The sequence below is a fragment of the Neopelma chrysocephalum genome, unplaced genomic scaffold (assembly GCF_003984885.1).
Source record: "Neopelma chrysocephalum unplaced genomic scaffold, ASM398488v2 Primary Assembly neopelma1_22, whole genome shotgun sequence".
Classification (NCBI taxonomy): domain Eukaryota; kingdom Metazoa; phylum Chordata; class Aves; order Passeriformes; family Pipridae; genus Neopelma; species Neopelma chrysocephalum.
This window is the reverse complement of record NW_020897689.1, coordinates 28,177,201-28,191,942: the sequence shown is the minus strand read 5'-3', so window position 1 is coordinate 28,191,942 and position 14,742 is coordinate 28,177,201. Positions and strand designations below refer to the sequence as shown.

Here is a 14,742-nt window from a genome sequence, read left to right as displayed (position 1 = left end):
TCTCAGACCTGCCAAACTAGTTAACATACAATTAAATCACATAGTGTTGGAATGAGTAAAATCAGGCCAGGATTGTTCTCAAAGGAAGAAAAGGGGATAACACAAAGTGCATAGCAAGGAGGTGAGGGGTTATGGGACAATAAGGAGACTGTGGCAGAAGAGGAAGGAGAATTTGTGACTCAGCGCCTTTACACAGCACCTGCACACTCCCAACCCCACCTCTGACAGCTGCAAATCTCACGTTGCTCAGGATACAACCTAAAACCTTAATTCTATTTGCTAATTAATTTCTCCCAATCTATACTTAGCTTCTAAGATCACATGGGGGTCTTTTTCTTATCTATGCCTCCTCCCTAGATACGAGATATTTTTCCCATTACTATTTTTCCTTTTACAGTGTTGAGAAAGGAAAATAGTTTTAAAAGCCTTCTTCTAATAATGTAGCAGTTTTCAAATGATATTTGAAAAAAAACAATCCCAATGTGTGTGTTGAACCAGCATTTGGAAACATTCAGCACCACTGTAACATTTTTCTTTGTTTTCACGGAATGAAGTTTATGCAGAACGATATATTCCCCTTTCTTAGCACAAACTACCTTACCTCTAGTTCCTGTTTGACTAAGAATTTCTTTTACATGAAAGAATGAAACTACATCTAACTTTCAGCTGTTCTGTTGAATAGGTTGGAGATTCACACTTACAGGACAGAGATATTCTTCTATTATTAGAGCCCATCATGCAGTACTGATATAAAAAATGCTAGAATCATTAACCTCGAGTTGGTATCCATATATATATATATATATATATATATATATATATGTAACAAAGAGAGAAACAAGGTGGCTGGACACTTCTACCATTATCAAATTGAGAACTGCTGTAGGAGATGCAATATGACTGTGTACATGGAAAACATCCACTCATTGCTCACCTTTTCTTCATTACCAGCACGACCCCCAAAAATATAATGACGAATAGCAAGATGCCTGCAATGACTCCAGCAATTTTAACAGTATGGTCGGTCTGTTTCTCAGGCTCTGGGTCCGGTTTTCGAGTGGCAGCCCCTATGGAATCATTAAAAGAGAAAGAGGAAAAAGAATAAAGGTGTTATTCTTTTGATGTTTGTATACTTAACCTACCAGTGTTATTAGTCTTATCCAGGGCCAACAGATATCAATACTTGGTCTTTTAAGAAAAAGTCCTGCTTTTATATGCATTGTCGGGAATAGAATTCTTTATATTGTTCCAAGACATTTTGCAAGACCACAACACAGGTGGATACCACTGCCAGACCTAACCCTTTTACAGCAGCCTCTTCACAGATTCACAAATTTCTAGATTTTTATTATCTGTGCTGGCTCCCTTTTCTTTCTGCCATTTAGAAACTTGCTAACAATACAATAACTGTACTAAGCCTTTATCCAAATTTGATTTGCTGGAACATTTTCCTCAATTATTTTTCATAAATGAAGCTGTAATTCCATAACATATTAGCTTAAACACCTGGAAAAGTGAGATAAGCTCATTTACCATGCATTTTACCCGCAATTGTTTTTTACACAATAGACTTTTTTTTTGCCTTTGGAAATCTAAATCTAGGTCACATCTGGTAGGAGAAAAGACTCCTTCTAAGCAATTTATTCACAAAGTGGGAAGCAGCTGATGATCACACCACTGGCACCTACGTTTAATATCTGTTTAAATGAGATAACCAGTGCCTTACAGCAGCTACTGTCTTAGCTCTTCCAGCTTCTCCATTTAAAAAAAATAACATCGTTTGTACTGTTTACTGTATAATGTGATGGAACGTCAAATCCATGTCTGATGAAATATCCATTTCCCCTACTAAATGAGTTCAGGATGAAAAACGTTAAGGAAGCAACATTCAATTCACTAAGCTGATTTTATTTTTTTTATGGGCTTCCATTTTTTTTTTAATCAAAACGTGACAGCATTCATCATTTGAGGCACCATGCCATAAAATGGATACAGGGATTTATGCATCGCTTTCCTGCTGTAGCTTTTTTTGGGAAGGGAGAAGGAAGAGTAAAGCCTAAGTAAAGTGTAATATTTTAAGACCACATTCTTATTTCGCTGTCTGAGATAAGATCTGCTCTTTCAGAGAGGATTTTGAAAGCACCAACTATATTTTACTAGTTTTTTAATTTCCTTTTTCTGGAAAGAAAGCAAATTAATGATCAATTTACATGCAGAGATATTTTCTGAAAAGTACAATGAAAACATTTCCAATGTCTCTTCTCAGTTCTAACCAGGATATTTTAAGATGGAGAGCACTTCTGAGTGCCCACAGTTACACTTTTGAACTACATCTTCAAAACTCCTTGCTAGGAGGAATTCCAGGAAAACTTGCCAGAAAAGTGATAACCATCAATCAAAACATATCTAAAGCTAACTGCAGGAACTAGGTTCTTTGGAAAATTCTGGCCACGGTACTTAGAATGAGTGCTAAATCAGAGAAGACTGGCTGCCTCTCTCTGTTCCCAGTCCCACCGGAGTATTAGTTTGACGGAAATACACACATACTGTTACAAATTAGCAAAATCCTGACTTTGTATGAATAAAGGTAACAAAATCTGGCTCTTTATTTTCCTCAATATAGATGCATAAAATTCCAATATAAACAGTTCTATTTTTATTTTCCTGTATCACATATAAATAAATTTGTTAATAAATCATATATAAATATATATAATATATTTTATATATATCTAATATATAAATATATAAATAATTTTGTTAAACTCTATATTGCTGTAACCTTCACAGCACTTAGAAGTGCAGTAGGCATCTAGACCATTTTCATGCAAAAAGGAGCTGTTGAGCTGAACTTGGCAAACAGTGAATCAGGACACTCAAACTCCCATGTTGAATCATCTATCGATTATCCAATTGAAGGATCACCCCAATTTTCTATGAAAAGACACGTAATGTCACTCCAAATTAAAAATAGCATAGAGTTTCTCACACTAATGGATTCAGCCTGACTCAGAATAGAGAACGTCTTAAACCGGAAACATGATGTTTGACAAGCCCTTTAAAAACTCCTATCACTAATTATTATTATAAATCCCACAAATACTGGGATTATCTCAATTCTCCTTTATTTCCATTCAGCAACTCCTTTCTTGGTGTCAGTGGTTTCCAAAATCTACTTGGGTAAACAAACCAAATTTGCCACCTTTCACCTTTCTTGAACATTCCTTGAGTCTTTTGATAATAGAAGTTTGGGATTAACTTTCCTCATTTTATTTAATACTGTTTATTCTTTTAACATACCCCAAACCTACTCTTTATCCCCCTTAGCATTCTGAATGGTTTTATTTCAACATCAGATGGACATCGAACACGTCACCGGTGCATTGTTTACAATGAAACCTGCATCCCTTTCCTCAGTGCGGTGCTCAGTTTTGAACCCTTTATAAATTAGAAGTCATTTAAATTTAACTCTGGTGAACACTACACAGCATTTATCAAGACTGCAATTCCAGTTCGTACTACCTCTTCATTCAGTTTGCTTTTGTCCTGCTGAAATTCTTCACAGTCTTGTGTGAATCCTGCTAACCCATATCATCTGGCATCATAATCAAGAGATGCTGCCCCAACAGTGACTCTTCCACACATTTAATAAATAGACTGTACTGCATTTAATATTAAATCCTAAAGTGCATTAGCTATGATAAGCAGTGTCATTTTACTTCTCTCCGGTTTCTGTCTGATAGGGAGATGTTGTTCCAGGGTGATATTTGCCTCTCACCTCATATTTACTTCTTAACTGACTTTAAAACTATAGCCACCCGGGCAATTGCATTGGCACCACGGAGAGAAGGGTGGGTTGTGCCTAAGGGGATAAAGGCAGCTAGGGGCAGTAGTTCTGAAATTCATTCTGCCTCATGATAAACTGCAATGTCAATTTGTGCATTGAGTTTTAGTTGTACGTTTTCAAGAGCGATTGGGAAAAGTACTGTTGTAAGTCTAAAAAAAGATGCTGTGGTTTCTCTTTTACTCTGCTGTACTGACAAATGCTAAAAAAATTGAGTCAAATGTCATGTTTTGTTACAGAAACGGTGTTACCACCTATGCACTATTGTATCATGATGCTACAGTCTTGGTGGTTTATTTATTTTATTATTATTGTTTCAACCAGTAATTTTGAATTTCCTTGATCACCCTAGAGCCTTGATCACCTTGTAGCCTTACATTGCTACAAGACTAATCCTGTATCTCCAGTAAAATATCTGTTTTTAATTACAACAATGCATATTGATGCCAACAGCTGAGCTATGCATCTCCCTTACAACACTGGACCTAATTACTTATTTGGATTTCTTTTGTTTGTTTTACTTTTAAGTAAACCCTTGCATACAGAAGACTGACTTTAAACCTTGCAAAATAATCTCACTTCTCTTTTCTTACTGAGACTGTCTGGGCTAGTGGAGCCAGAATAATCAAGGCCAAATTGACACATACACTGTGGTGCACCTCTAGAAAGACAATAGGTCAGTAAAGAGCAGAAAGTGCAGGATAGCTCAAGGGAGCTGCTTAGAAAATGAAAGGACAAGGAAATGTTTCCTGCTGGTTTAAAAAGGGTTAAGGTGCTGACTTTGGAAAGTCTTTACTTGATGAAAACAAACCAGAGTGCTTCCTGTCAGAAGTGAAAAACAGAGATACACTTATAGATAAACCCTAAGGTGCCACAAAACCCAGCAAAGTATTTCCCCAGGCTTTCTGCACTGAATAAAATGGAAGACAGTAACTTAGTTCTACACACTTAAATATTTACTTTTCTAATTAATCTAAGTAATTCTAATTTCCCTTCTACTTATTTCTTTCCCATTCTTTGTGGTTCTCTCTACAGCAGCATTTAAAATGTGAAATATCTTTTTTTCTTCACTTAGGAAGAATGGCACTCAGCTGGCCTGATTTATGACTTTTCCTCATGGGTCCCATTTTGTTCAGTACTTCACAAGCTCCAGTGATAATATTTCTTAGTAGTACCCATGAAACACCTGAAGATAGTATTTCACTTCTTTTTTACTCACAAGACCTATTCCATTAACTTTTCCTTAATATTGGAATCCCATTCTCTGACATTCAGTGGTTGTTCAGTCACTTCATGACACCTTATCTTTTCTTCAGATTGAGAACTGAATTATATTCTCGTTGGTAATATTCGGTGCCTGCCATACTTTGAATTCTTAAAATTACTTTGTGCAGTTAAATTTCTTTTTCTGCACCATGGGCTAGAAGATTGAGTTAAAAAAGATCAACTCTTTTTGAAGAATTTCTAGTTCTGCCACTTCCTTGGGCGGAAAATTTCCCTTTCCTTTCTCACTCAGAGGACACAAGTATGTTACTGATCAATCTCAAGACTTCACAAAGAATAATCTCTGGTAGGTAGTTTATGGATAGAAAAGTTGGAGAAGAACTATTTCTCATTAAATGGAAGCTAAGACTATTTGTTGACTGAACTAGTCAAGCAAAATATCATTCTTTTGACTTAGATGCAAGCGCTATCTTGTTTTCCAAAACCAATGAAAACATTCTTTAGTAAAAGAAATGGACCTCTACCAAATTGAATTAAAAGTCTCTTTCCTTTTCTCTTTGTAAATGAACAAAGTTTGGACTTGCTTCTCAATGTGTCTCAGTCCCTTCCAAAAAATGTACTTAGAAATGACTTACTACTGTATAGAACAGATTGACCAATAAAATAACCCTGGTTCAAAAGTCTAGGAGCTGCTGGTTATAGTTTCAAACAAAAGAATAAAGCTGTTACTATTAAAAACTAGCTGTAGGTTGCTTTGTCGGAAGCAATCTTTTAAAAATCCACATTTCTTCTCCTATTTGAGTCAAAAAATAATCCCTTCAACTAATTAAGTAAACCGGTCTCATTTTATTTCTCCCACTCAAGGCTGACCATAATTGCTGACTTTTTATTCCTTTCTGCAGCTTTAAGCTCTCAAGAGGTACGTGCTTGATAAGTCACTTGCAAGCCTTTCCCAACTGCATTTCATCCACAGGTGTTCCAGTGACTGATGTAATGGCTAACTTTACAAGGCTTTAAAGTAATAATACAGTTAGCTCAGATCGTCCTAGTTTCCAGTCAAACTTGAAACTAACTTTTTGAGTTAGTAACTAGACCGTGATTTTTTTATGCAGGAAGTGCAATTCAACTATCATGTCTTAGCACCTACTTTTGAGTTATTTCACAGAGTGAGTCAGGAAAATGAAACATTATACCCCTGTGTGACACTTGCACTATGATTAGGTGGTAGAAATCATGCAAAATGGTACAAGGCAGAAGCAAGGCAGAGAGGTGTGATGCTTCCTTGGAACACCCATCACTGAGGTGCTATTGTCCCCGCCACAAAGTAAGAAGACTGAAAGATCAGAGAATTCGGATTTGCCCACGCTTTCCAAGGACAACACATATCACAAAGGCTACTATCATTACTGCTCTCTATTATCTGTATGATAGTAGGCTCTAGAAGCTGTAAATCAGACTGGGAGCCCGACTGTGCTAAGAACAGTGCAGGCACACAGCGAAGCAATCTTTACCACTAAAAGCGTATTGCCTAGCTGAGCTGTGCTGTAACAGGCAGGTGTGGCAATCACAGGTGGAAGGGGGAGGCAAAACTCCCTAAGAAAATGCATTTACAATACCCAAATAAATGAACAGTTCTATCCTTCCCACTCTTCTAGCTAGCTGGTATCACTCAGCATTTCCAGCTGGTACTACAGTAAAAACAGATCTTCAAGTGGGATTTGAGGGACAGAATAATGTATTTAAGGATGATGTTGGTTGGGGTGTTTCAAGGAAGGAAGCAACATAAAAGTTCATAAACATAAAGGCAGGAAAAGCAGACGTGCCATAAGTAAAGGGCTGGGATAAAGGGCAGTATGACAAGGTTACTGATATGAAAAGAGGTACTCCACAGAGGTAGGTCCTTCTTACAAATGTCAAATGACCAACAGGAAACCCAGTCTTATATCACAAACTGCAAAACTGAATGGGGCAGTTTCCTCCATAAATTTCCTCAGCATTTCTACCCTCATCTCACCCATGGCTGCAGAAAATGGTACCCTCATTTTTAAATCTGTAGCAGCATTACTAATGTTGTGAAAAGAAAAGCCCATCTAACATGCTTTTTATTTGAGTTTTGAGTTCACTCCAGATGCCAGGATTTGAGACTGTCTTGGAGAAGACCCAAAATACATAGAGATTTCTAGATGAAATGAATTACCACCCTGGATATTCTGTTTATACTGTAAGTGACTGGCATTCAGTCCTCATCTGCTAGCCAGCATGTATTCTGCTTAACAAAGTCTTTGTTTTATTACTCCTGGTAGAACTCCAGCTAAGGGAAACTTTTCCCTTGCCATTCTCATTGTTAACTTTCCAGTCAGTGTTCCTCATTCTCCTTCAAAACTGCAGGGTTTTTGTCCATATGGTAGAAGTTATGAAGTGTTGTTGGGCAGGGTATACTTCCTGCCAGAAGGTGGTTTTGATCAGTACTTTTTCAGTTTCCTCTCTCTACTCCATGCCTTGAATATATTAATTTTATAAATGTCTCAGAGTAAGCTCTGTTTATTTCTCCTTTTACAATACTTTTTCCTTTCTGTTCCTGGTTTCTTTTGGAAATGCTCATGTATAAACTGCTCTTTCTACAGGGCAGAGGTTATGTTCTCCTTCTGTTTTGCTATGCACAGGAGTTAACTGTTGAAATCAATGTAGTCTGATTTTCCCTCCTATGATGTGTTAGTGCTCACCAATCTATTTTTTTAATGTCTGGGAAAAAGGACAAGCAGCACTTAAAACTTTAGCAGGACAGTATTTTCTTTGCAATTTATGATCATCAGTACAATACATATGGCTCTTCTTTTTCTAAAAAAAGTTTTCTGTACTTCCGTAGGACAACCATGTTGATTTGGACATTTTTTATTTGGTATTTTTCAAATGCAGGAAGAAACAGACTTGTTAGGTCTGCGGTAAAGGGACTACCAAATAAGGCCCCGCTGGGTAATGATAATTATGAATTATTAATTTTGTTTGTGATATGCTTTAGGAAAATGGAAATATATGTGACAAAGAACTGCACAAATAGGACTCTTAACTGACTATCACATGAATTGTCTCTCTCACTGGTGGATGACTCATGTTGGTGCATGTGAGTAGAAAGACATTTTTGGTTAAACATCTGTGTTTCCGATTGTCAGGAATAATAACATTCTTTACAAAATATATTTAAAACAAATAAAGTTTCCAGTTTTACACATATGTCACATTTGACACATATTTTTTAACAGGATTTTAATCCAGACTCTTTAGTCTGAATTTTTCTGGAGACTGTGTTTTTTAAAAAAAGACTTATAAGCAAGCAAGTCTTGATAAACAGCTCATTTGCTCCTTTGCAACAAAACCACCAATCTTTCTGCTAGCTCTTCTTTTCTCTTTTCTTTTAACCGAAGAAATTTAAGTAATAAAAATTCATAAAAATTTTCCTCTCTAGTAGGCACCCAAGGAGTTGGAAGCCCTCATTCATTCTGGAAAAAAGTGTAAGCCCTCAGGATTTTAATAGCACTGACATCATTAAGGGATGTTTAAAGATTACTCAGTAGCTACACCACAACCAGAAATTATTAACAAGTCTCAAATATACAGACCCGGTGCATGCCTTTCTTGGAAATAAATAATTTACTAAGGAAAATAATATAAAGTCTTTGTAACCTTAAGCTTTCAAATGCCCCTAAAGGGTACTCCCATACACTTTAGAATATTTTTTGAGGAAAAAATGGTTGTTACATATTTATAAGTACGCACTATGTGTGGCCAAAGAAGTAGCCACAATGGTGCCCATCACAGATTTCTATGTCAATAAAAGGAAAAGTCATGGCAGCATATCTGAAAGACAGACCTGACCACTGAAGTGAAAGAGAAAATCCTCCTGACTAATACGGAAAGAAGAAAATGGGCCAAACTTTACCAAACTACTCTCTGACTACCCAAACACAACAAAGGTCAATATGATGTCATAAGACACAAATTTCTGACCAAGGTTGACTGAGGAGTAATGAGAACATACTTGAATCAAATTAGCTGCATACATGTAGGTTTCATTCTGAATAAGGATGAGGAGGTCTGAGAAAGAGGAACCAGAAAGGGCTGAAACTTCAGGCGTCACAGTACTTTGAAATATAGGGCTTGTTATCAGCTGATGCTGTGTGAAAGAGGTCCCACTTGCAGCCATTGGAAGTGCAACTGCATCCTACAAAGCTGACTTCTGTGAACAAGAAGTCATAGAGGTATAATATACAACAAGGGGAGTCTTTAGACCTAAAATATTTGATTTTATGGTTCTCTACAAAATCTCAAACAGTACTCAGAGTAGAAGAGTAACTCTCTCAAATTGGCTCTGAGCAACTGAAAGCAGTCAGTCCAGACTGATCCTGTCCATACACAGTGCATTTTTTAAGCAAGTCAGCATCACTTTCAGGCCATCCCTATAGAAGCAGGGGACTATTTATCATCACCCACACCAAGGACATTTGCCTAAGGAGACCTCCTGCTTTTAACACCAGATCTACACCTGAAAGTATATTGAAATGTGTCAAGAAGTATCAGGCATCCCTGAAAGTTTATTTCAGCTATCTTCTGGAAACTAAAGAGGTTTGGATATGAAGCCTGAAGAGGACTTTGCCCTCTTTAGGGGAGGTAAAATGTTGTTTTCTAGTACTCAGTTGGCCTTCACCAAGCAGGGAAGACATGAAGTAAGATCACAGTAATGTTTCTGGAGCTGACCTACTCAGGGTGAAACTCAGCTACAGAACTAAATGTTCTTGGCCTGCACAAACACAGATGTTTTATTTTCCATTCATGAATGCAATGGATCACATCCAGCATGGGAATAAAGTAACCTGAAGCTATGGGTAGGAAGTAGTGGAGTGAGGTACCATCTTCTGATCTTGCTGCCAACTGAGAACTTAAGTAGAACACTAATGAACAGTTCCCAGTGGAAAGTCAGTGAAGGCATGGTTACTTTGCCATTAGGAGGATAGTGTCAGAAGGACGATGCAGTATAGGAATCCCCAGGGAAGGTATGTACATCCATGGATTTTCTGGCCTGTGCTGCCGTCGGCTCATAAATGAGGCTGACATTCCTGGTGATTTCCACTACCACCCTCCCTTCACTCTGTAACCCTTATGAAGGGTTCTTCAGAAATCCTTCAAAGACAATCACACTCTAGGAATTTACTTATCATTACTCACTACCTATGTATTTTCTTGGAAGAAAGCATAACACAGTCCATTCTACTAAAAAATAAATGGAATTATACATATAATGACACATAGAGAAATATAAGAGTATATTTGTGATAAATTTAAAAAAAAATAGGAAAAAAAGACACAAACTTCTTTACTTTTAAAGCTTTTCAGAGTCAACACTGTTTTCAGGCAGAAAGGCTGGCTAGAGGAACTGGAAAGGAGAATCGGCACAACAAACGAAAAATAATTCCACAGAATTCTAAAGATGTCTTTGTGCCGATACAGTGTAGCAGTTCTTTTGTTCACATTTCAGAAACGTTTACAGTATTGCCAATAAAAAAACCTGTCCAGACTGAAACAATGTTGAATGCACTAATATTCTAGTATGGGGACAAGAACAGACTAGGCCTCCTCTGAATAGTTTTCACTGATTTACATTTCATTTTTCATATATTTTCTGTAGGTTTCAGGGGTTAAAGGAAAACCTCTATCTGTCCTCTTTTATTAAGAATGCCTTAAACAGTCATTTTTATCATCAGCTCTTTTCACTTTTAGTCATTGACACATTTACTCATAACCAGAAGTGGTCTAATTCAATGACAGCACACTAAAAAGTGCAACTATTTTGCTTCGAAAAAGTTTAAAGAATACTTCATTTGCTTCTGAACAATGACAATTTACCATTTTTCCTCTGTTTCCCTTTGTGTTTCTGATATGAACTCAAAAGATGAAAGAGAACCTGATAATACTTATTTCCCCTCTTGACAGCTTGAAACCACATAAGACATCAACTTCTGCTCACTTTTATGCAAAACGGTGACTCAAGTTTCATTTGCATGGGGGTTTGCTATGTAAACAAAAACTTCTTAGTGGTCAGAAGTAACAGAAAATCAGATAAGGAGAAGGAAAGGAAAATTCAATATTTGGAAAAATAAAGACTTGGAAATGCACAGATATACCTTTCCCAGAGCTCTAAAATCATCAGTTCTTGCCGTCAAACTCCCATTACTGCAGAAAAGGACATTTTCAATATATTGTCTGAAGAAGGTGTTTAGAACCCACCAATAACTACAGTCATGGCTTGCACTGTGTTCAGCAGACAAGTGCAGCTTAGATATTTATTAAGATTTCAGTTATTTCAAGGAATCTAAATTGAGTGAGTCGCTGAAACATTATTTTCCCAAAGGTAGTATGTTATGTAACTCTTGATTAAAGTTGGCAGTATTACTCTTCTCTTTGCTGCGCTACTCTATTTAACTGTAACACATTTGAATGTTCATCTATACATTAACATAGAAGTAATCCATGTAATATTGAATTACACATTTCTTAAAACTCTCCAGTGATACAAATACCAGATTTGCAGTTTCTAAGAACTACAGATTATTTTACTCCCAAGTGGTCTAACATTTTATTTGGAATTAGAATTCTAACTGTTTAGCATTTTATGAATACAGTCAATAACTACAGATGGGAAACACTGAAATTCACAGGAGTTTTTTAGTTACTTATTATATCTCTGAGTTTTCCTCTCTTCCCTTATCTCTCCTTAATTTTTCATTGTGGTACATGCAAAACATGTTCTGCTTCAAACGTAAAAATCAGAGGCATAGTTTTTTTAATACAGAAATGAAATAACATAATATACGACACACAGCCACGCTCCAAAATTACCTACTGATATTTTTCCTTTGTTTTCTGTTTTTTGCTTCTCTGTACACGCTGGTGTTGAAATATTTTGGATTAGGTGTGATACTGAACAGTATTAGTACTATCCAGATGGCAGAGATTCCTTCAGTTTGTTAATAATTTATCCTGGTGATTTCATTCATAGTGTTACTCTCATGACTGGGTTTTGTGTTTCCATCCTCTGTAATGAGATTAAGGAAAGCAGCCTCTCTCCCCAGTCCAACCTCAAACAGCCTCACAGATATCCTGACATTAGGATTACACATTACTAAGAAAATAGATTATTTTTCGAGCTGGGATGAACCAAACAGACCCATCTTTAAGTGGTCTAAGTTGAATTCAGCTCACTCTCTTAATGAAAGAGATATTAGACACTGATACTTGGAATCATATTTTTCTCTCAGCTACAGACTGGAATGCTCAAATTTCCAAATTGGTTTTGCACTTGAGGGACATAACACAACTGCTGCAATGACTGACTATAACCTCTGTGGTAACCAACTTTTTAACTCATCTGACTAAAAGAAAAACTGTTGCTTCAATGCAAAACATACCTAATTAGGCTACTTGTTGTTCCTAAAGGGTAAGAAAAGACTGATACTTTCTTCTAGGTCATGTGATCTTCTCCAGTTATTCCTATCCCAGGTCTGTAACACCACTGGCTCTGGTGATAAAGTGCTGGAGAACCCATACCTTCTTGGCCAACCATAAGCATCAATGGCCAGAGCAAAACCGTGGATATGACCCATTGCACTTCATCTTTTCTACTCCCCTACTTACAAAGGAGAGTTGCAAAGGTCCCACTGTCTCCAACCCTACCTGTTCAGAGTAAGAGGAGCGGAATGGGAGGAGGTCCTGAAGCCCTGTTCAGAGCCTCTGGCTTTTCTGTAGTTACTTGGAATGCATTCAAAAGTCAGGTTGTTAATTCATTTTCAGAAAACCTTAAAGGAATTATTATTACTGTAAAACATGAAGTGGAGTACTTAACACCACTAATAGAATCCCACTGGTAACTGACTTCTAATCAGCTCAGGTTCTCTACTCTGCAGCTGGAAAGGGCTTGTATTTATATTATGGGTTATTTCACCATTTGTGAATTGTTATCAGCATTATTTTTGGGAGCTCTTAGGTCTTATTAACTTGAGCTCTTCTACAGGTGCTCTGTGGAAAATGTACTTATGCTTAAAATCTTTGATGCTCTGACTGCACTGTCTTACAGAAAACCTGACATTTGACTCTGTAACGTACTAGGGGAAAAAAAAAGGAGAAAAGGAAACAGCAGCTCCCATGGCACTCCTGTATCCTCTTAACATTTTCTTGTAACTATACTGTTTTATACATGAAACTGTCACTGCAAAAATGACAAATGTAACACATAAAAGAACAGAAATGGGCAATAAATCACAAGTGACACTCCAGCCCATTGAAATGCATTCAGTCAGTGCTGCAGAAAGTATGAACATTTCCTTGTTTTGCATTCTGCCCAGCTGAGCAAGAGGACCAGAATCCTTGAACGACTGGTACAACAATCGTTGCAACCATCATATAAAAATGGGCTTTGAATTTCACTTTGGAGAGTCAGATCCATTCTCATTCTGCTTTCCTTGTCACTTGGCCTTGTCACAGCATTGTAATATGGCTTTGACATTACAGCACACAGGTGTTCATTCTCCCCTGGATAATTATCCACAACTCCCACTGACATAAACATTGTTCAAAAGTATCAAGAGAAGAATATACTCCTAAAATGGCGTATTCAACCTGCAGACTGACACATCTGCACATAGCTTTGTTATTACAGACACCACTGTATTCTCAAATAGGAAATAGTGGGTTCTACATTACCCAAAATAGCACTTTAAGTTTCAGCATATTAGAATACATATAAATCAATGTTACATGGTTCAGAATGGAGGAAAAATGAATGTTAGTGTCTGTCCAGCCCATGTTGTTACACCTCAGATGCACTGTAAAGTACAACAAATCACGTAAACAGCAAAACACTCCTTCTCAAATTCATGCTGTTGGGTTTTGTGTCAATAAACAAACTATGTTTTCAATAATACAGTATAAACCCAAAGTAAATTCCTTGACATAAAAAAATTACATGATGTTGTGATTTAATCAATCAATTATTTCAGTTAATTTGTTTCACTTTTACAGTGAAATGACTGAGAACAGAATCCAACCCAGAACATAGCAATAAATCTTACTATATATTGAACACACATCTTAAGAAATCTGTATATTTAATTATGTTGCTAACTTCATGAGGGAGAATAAGCCAACTGGGATTATTTTATCAATGCCTTTAACATGTTTATAAAATATGCTGCTCATTTAGACCTTAAGGTTTGCAGTGTAAAAATCGTTTAAGTTTTAAGCTTTTGTCACTATCTGTTAAAAAAAAAATCTTCCTAATTCTTAAATATCAGTTATTCTACAAAACTTCTGACATATCTTGTTGCATCTGATTTGTACCAAGAATTTAATCTACGAAGATTGTACAATACAGAACTCTCTCTTCCAGCTGCATGTATAATTAACAATGGGTAGTAAAAAGGGCGTTCTATAGAAATCAGTCTTAATAATATCTAGTACAGTAGTGGTTGCTCCACTAAATCACAAATAGAAAAACTTTAATTTAAATATAAGTAGCTCAGACATATTTCAACAATTAAGAAAATGTGTGAAAGAATGAACACCCTAATCATAATTCCAAGCATGCTATTTTATCAGAATGCAGACAAAATACATGAGGGCCAAGT

The 14,742-nt window shown here is 36.6% G+C and overlaps 1 protein-coding gene across 10 annotated transcripts in view; it reads right to left on the bottom strand.

Moving 5' to 3' along the window:
• Positions 1-14,742, bottom strand: part of PTPRM (protein tyrosine phosphatase, receptor type M) — a 422,377-nt gene that overhangs the window by 157,878 nt on the left and 249,757 nt on the right. For all 10 annotated transcript variants that reach the window (XM_027676337.1, XM_027676347.1, XM_027676366.1 and 7 more), the window contains one exon: positions 935-1,067. In XM_027676337.1, the coding sequence (XP_027532138.1) occupies positions 935-1,067 (133 nt within the window). The remainder of the gene's footprint in view (positions 1-934; positions 1,068-14,742) is intronic.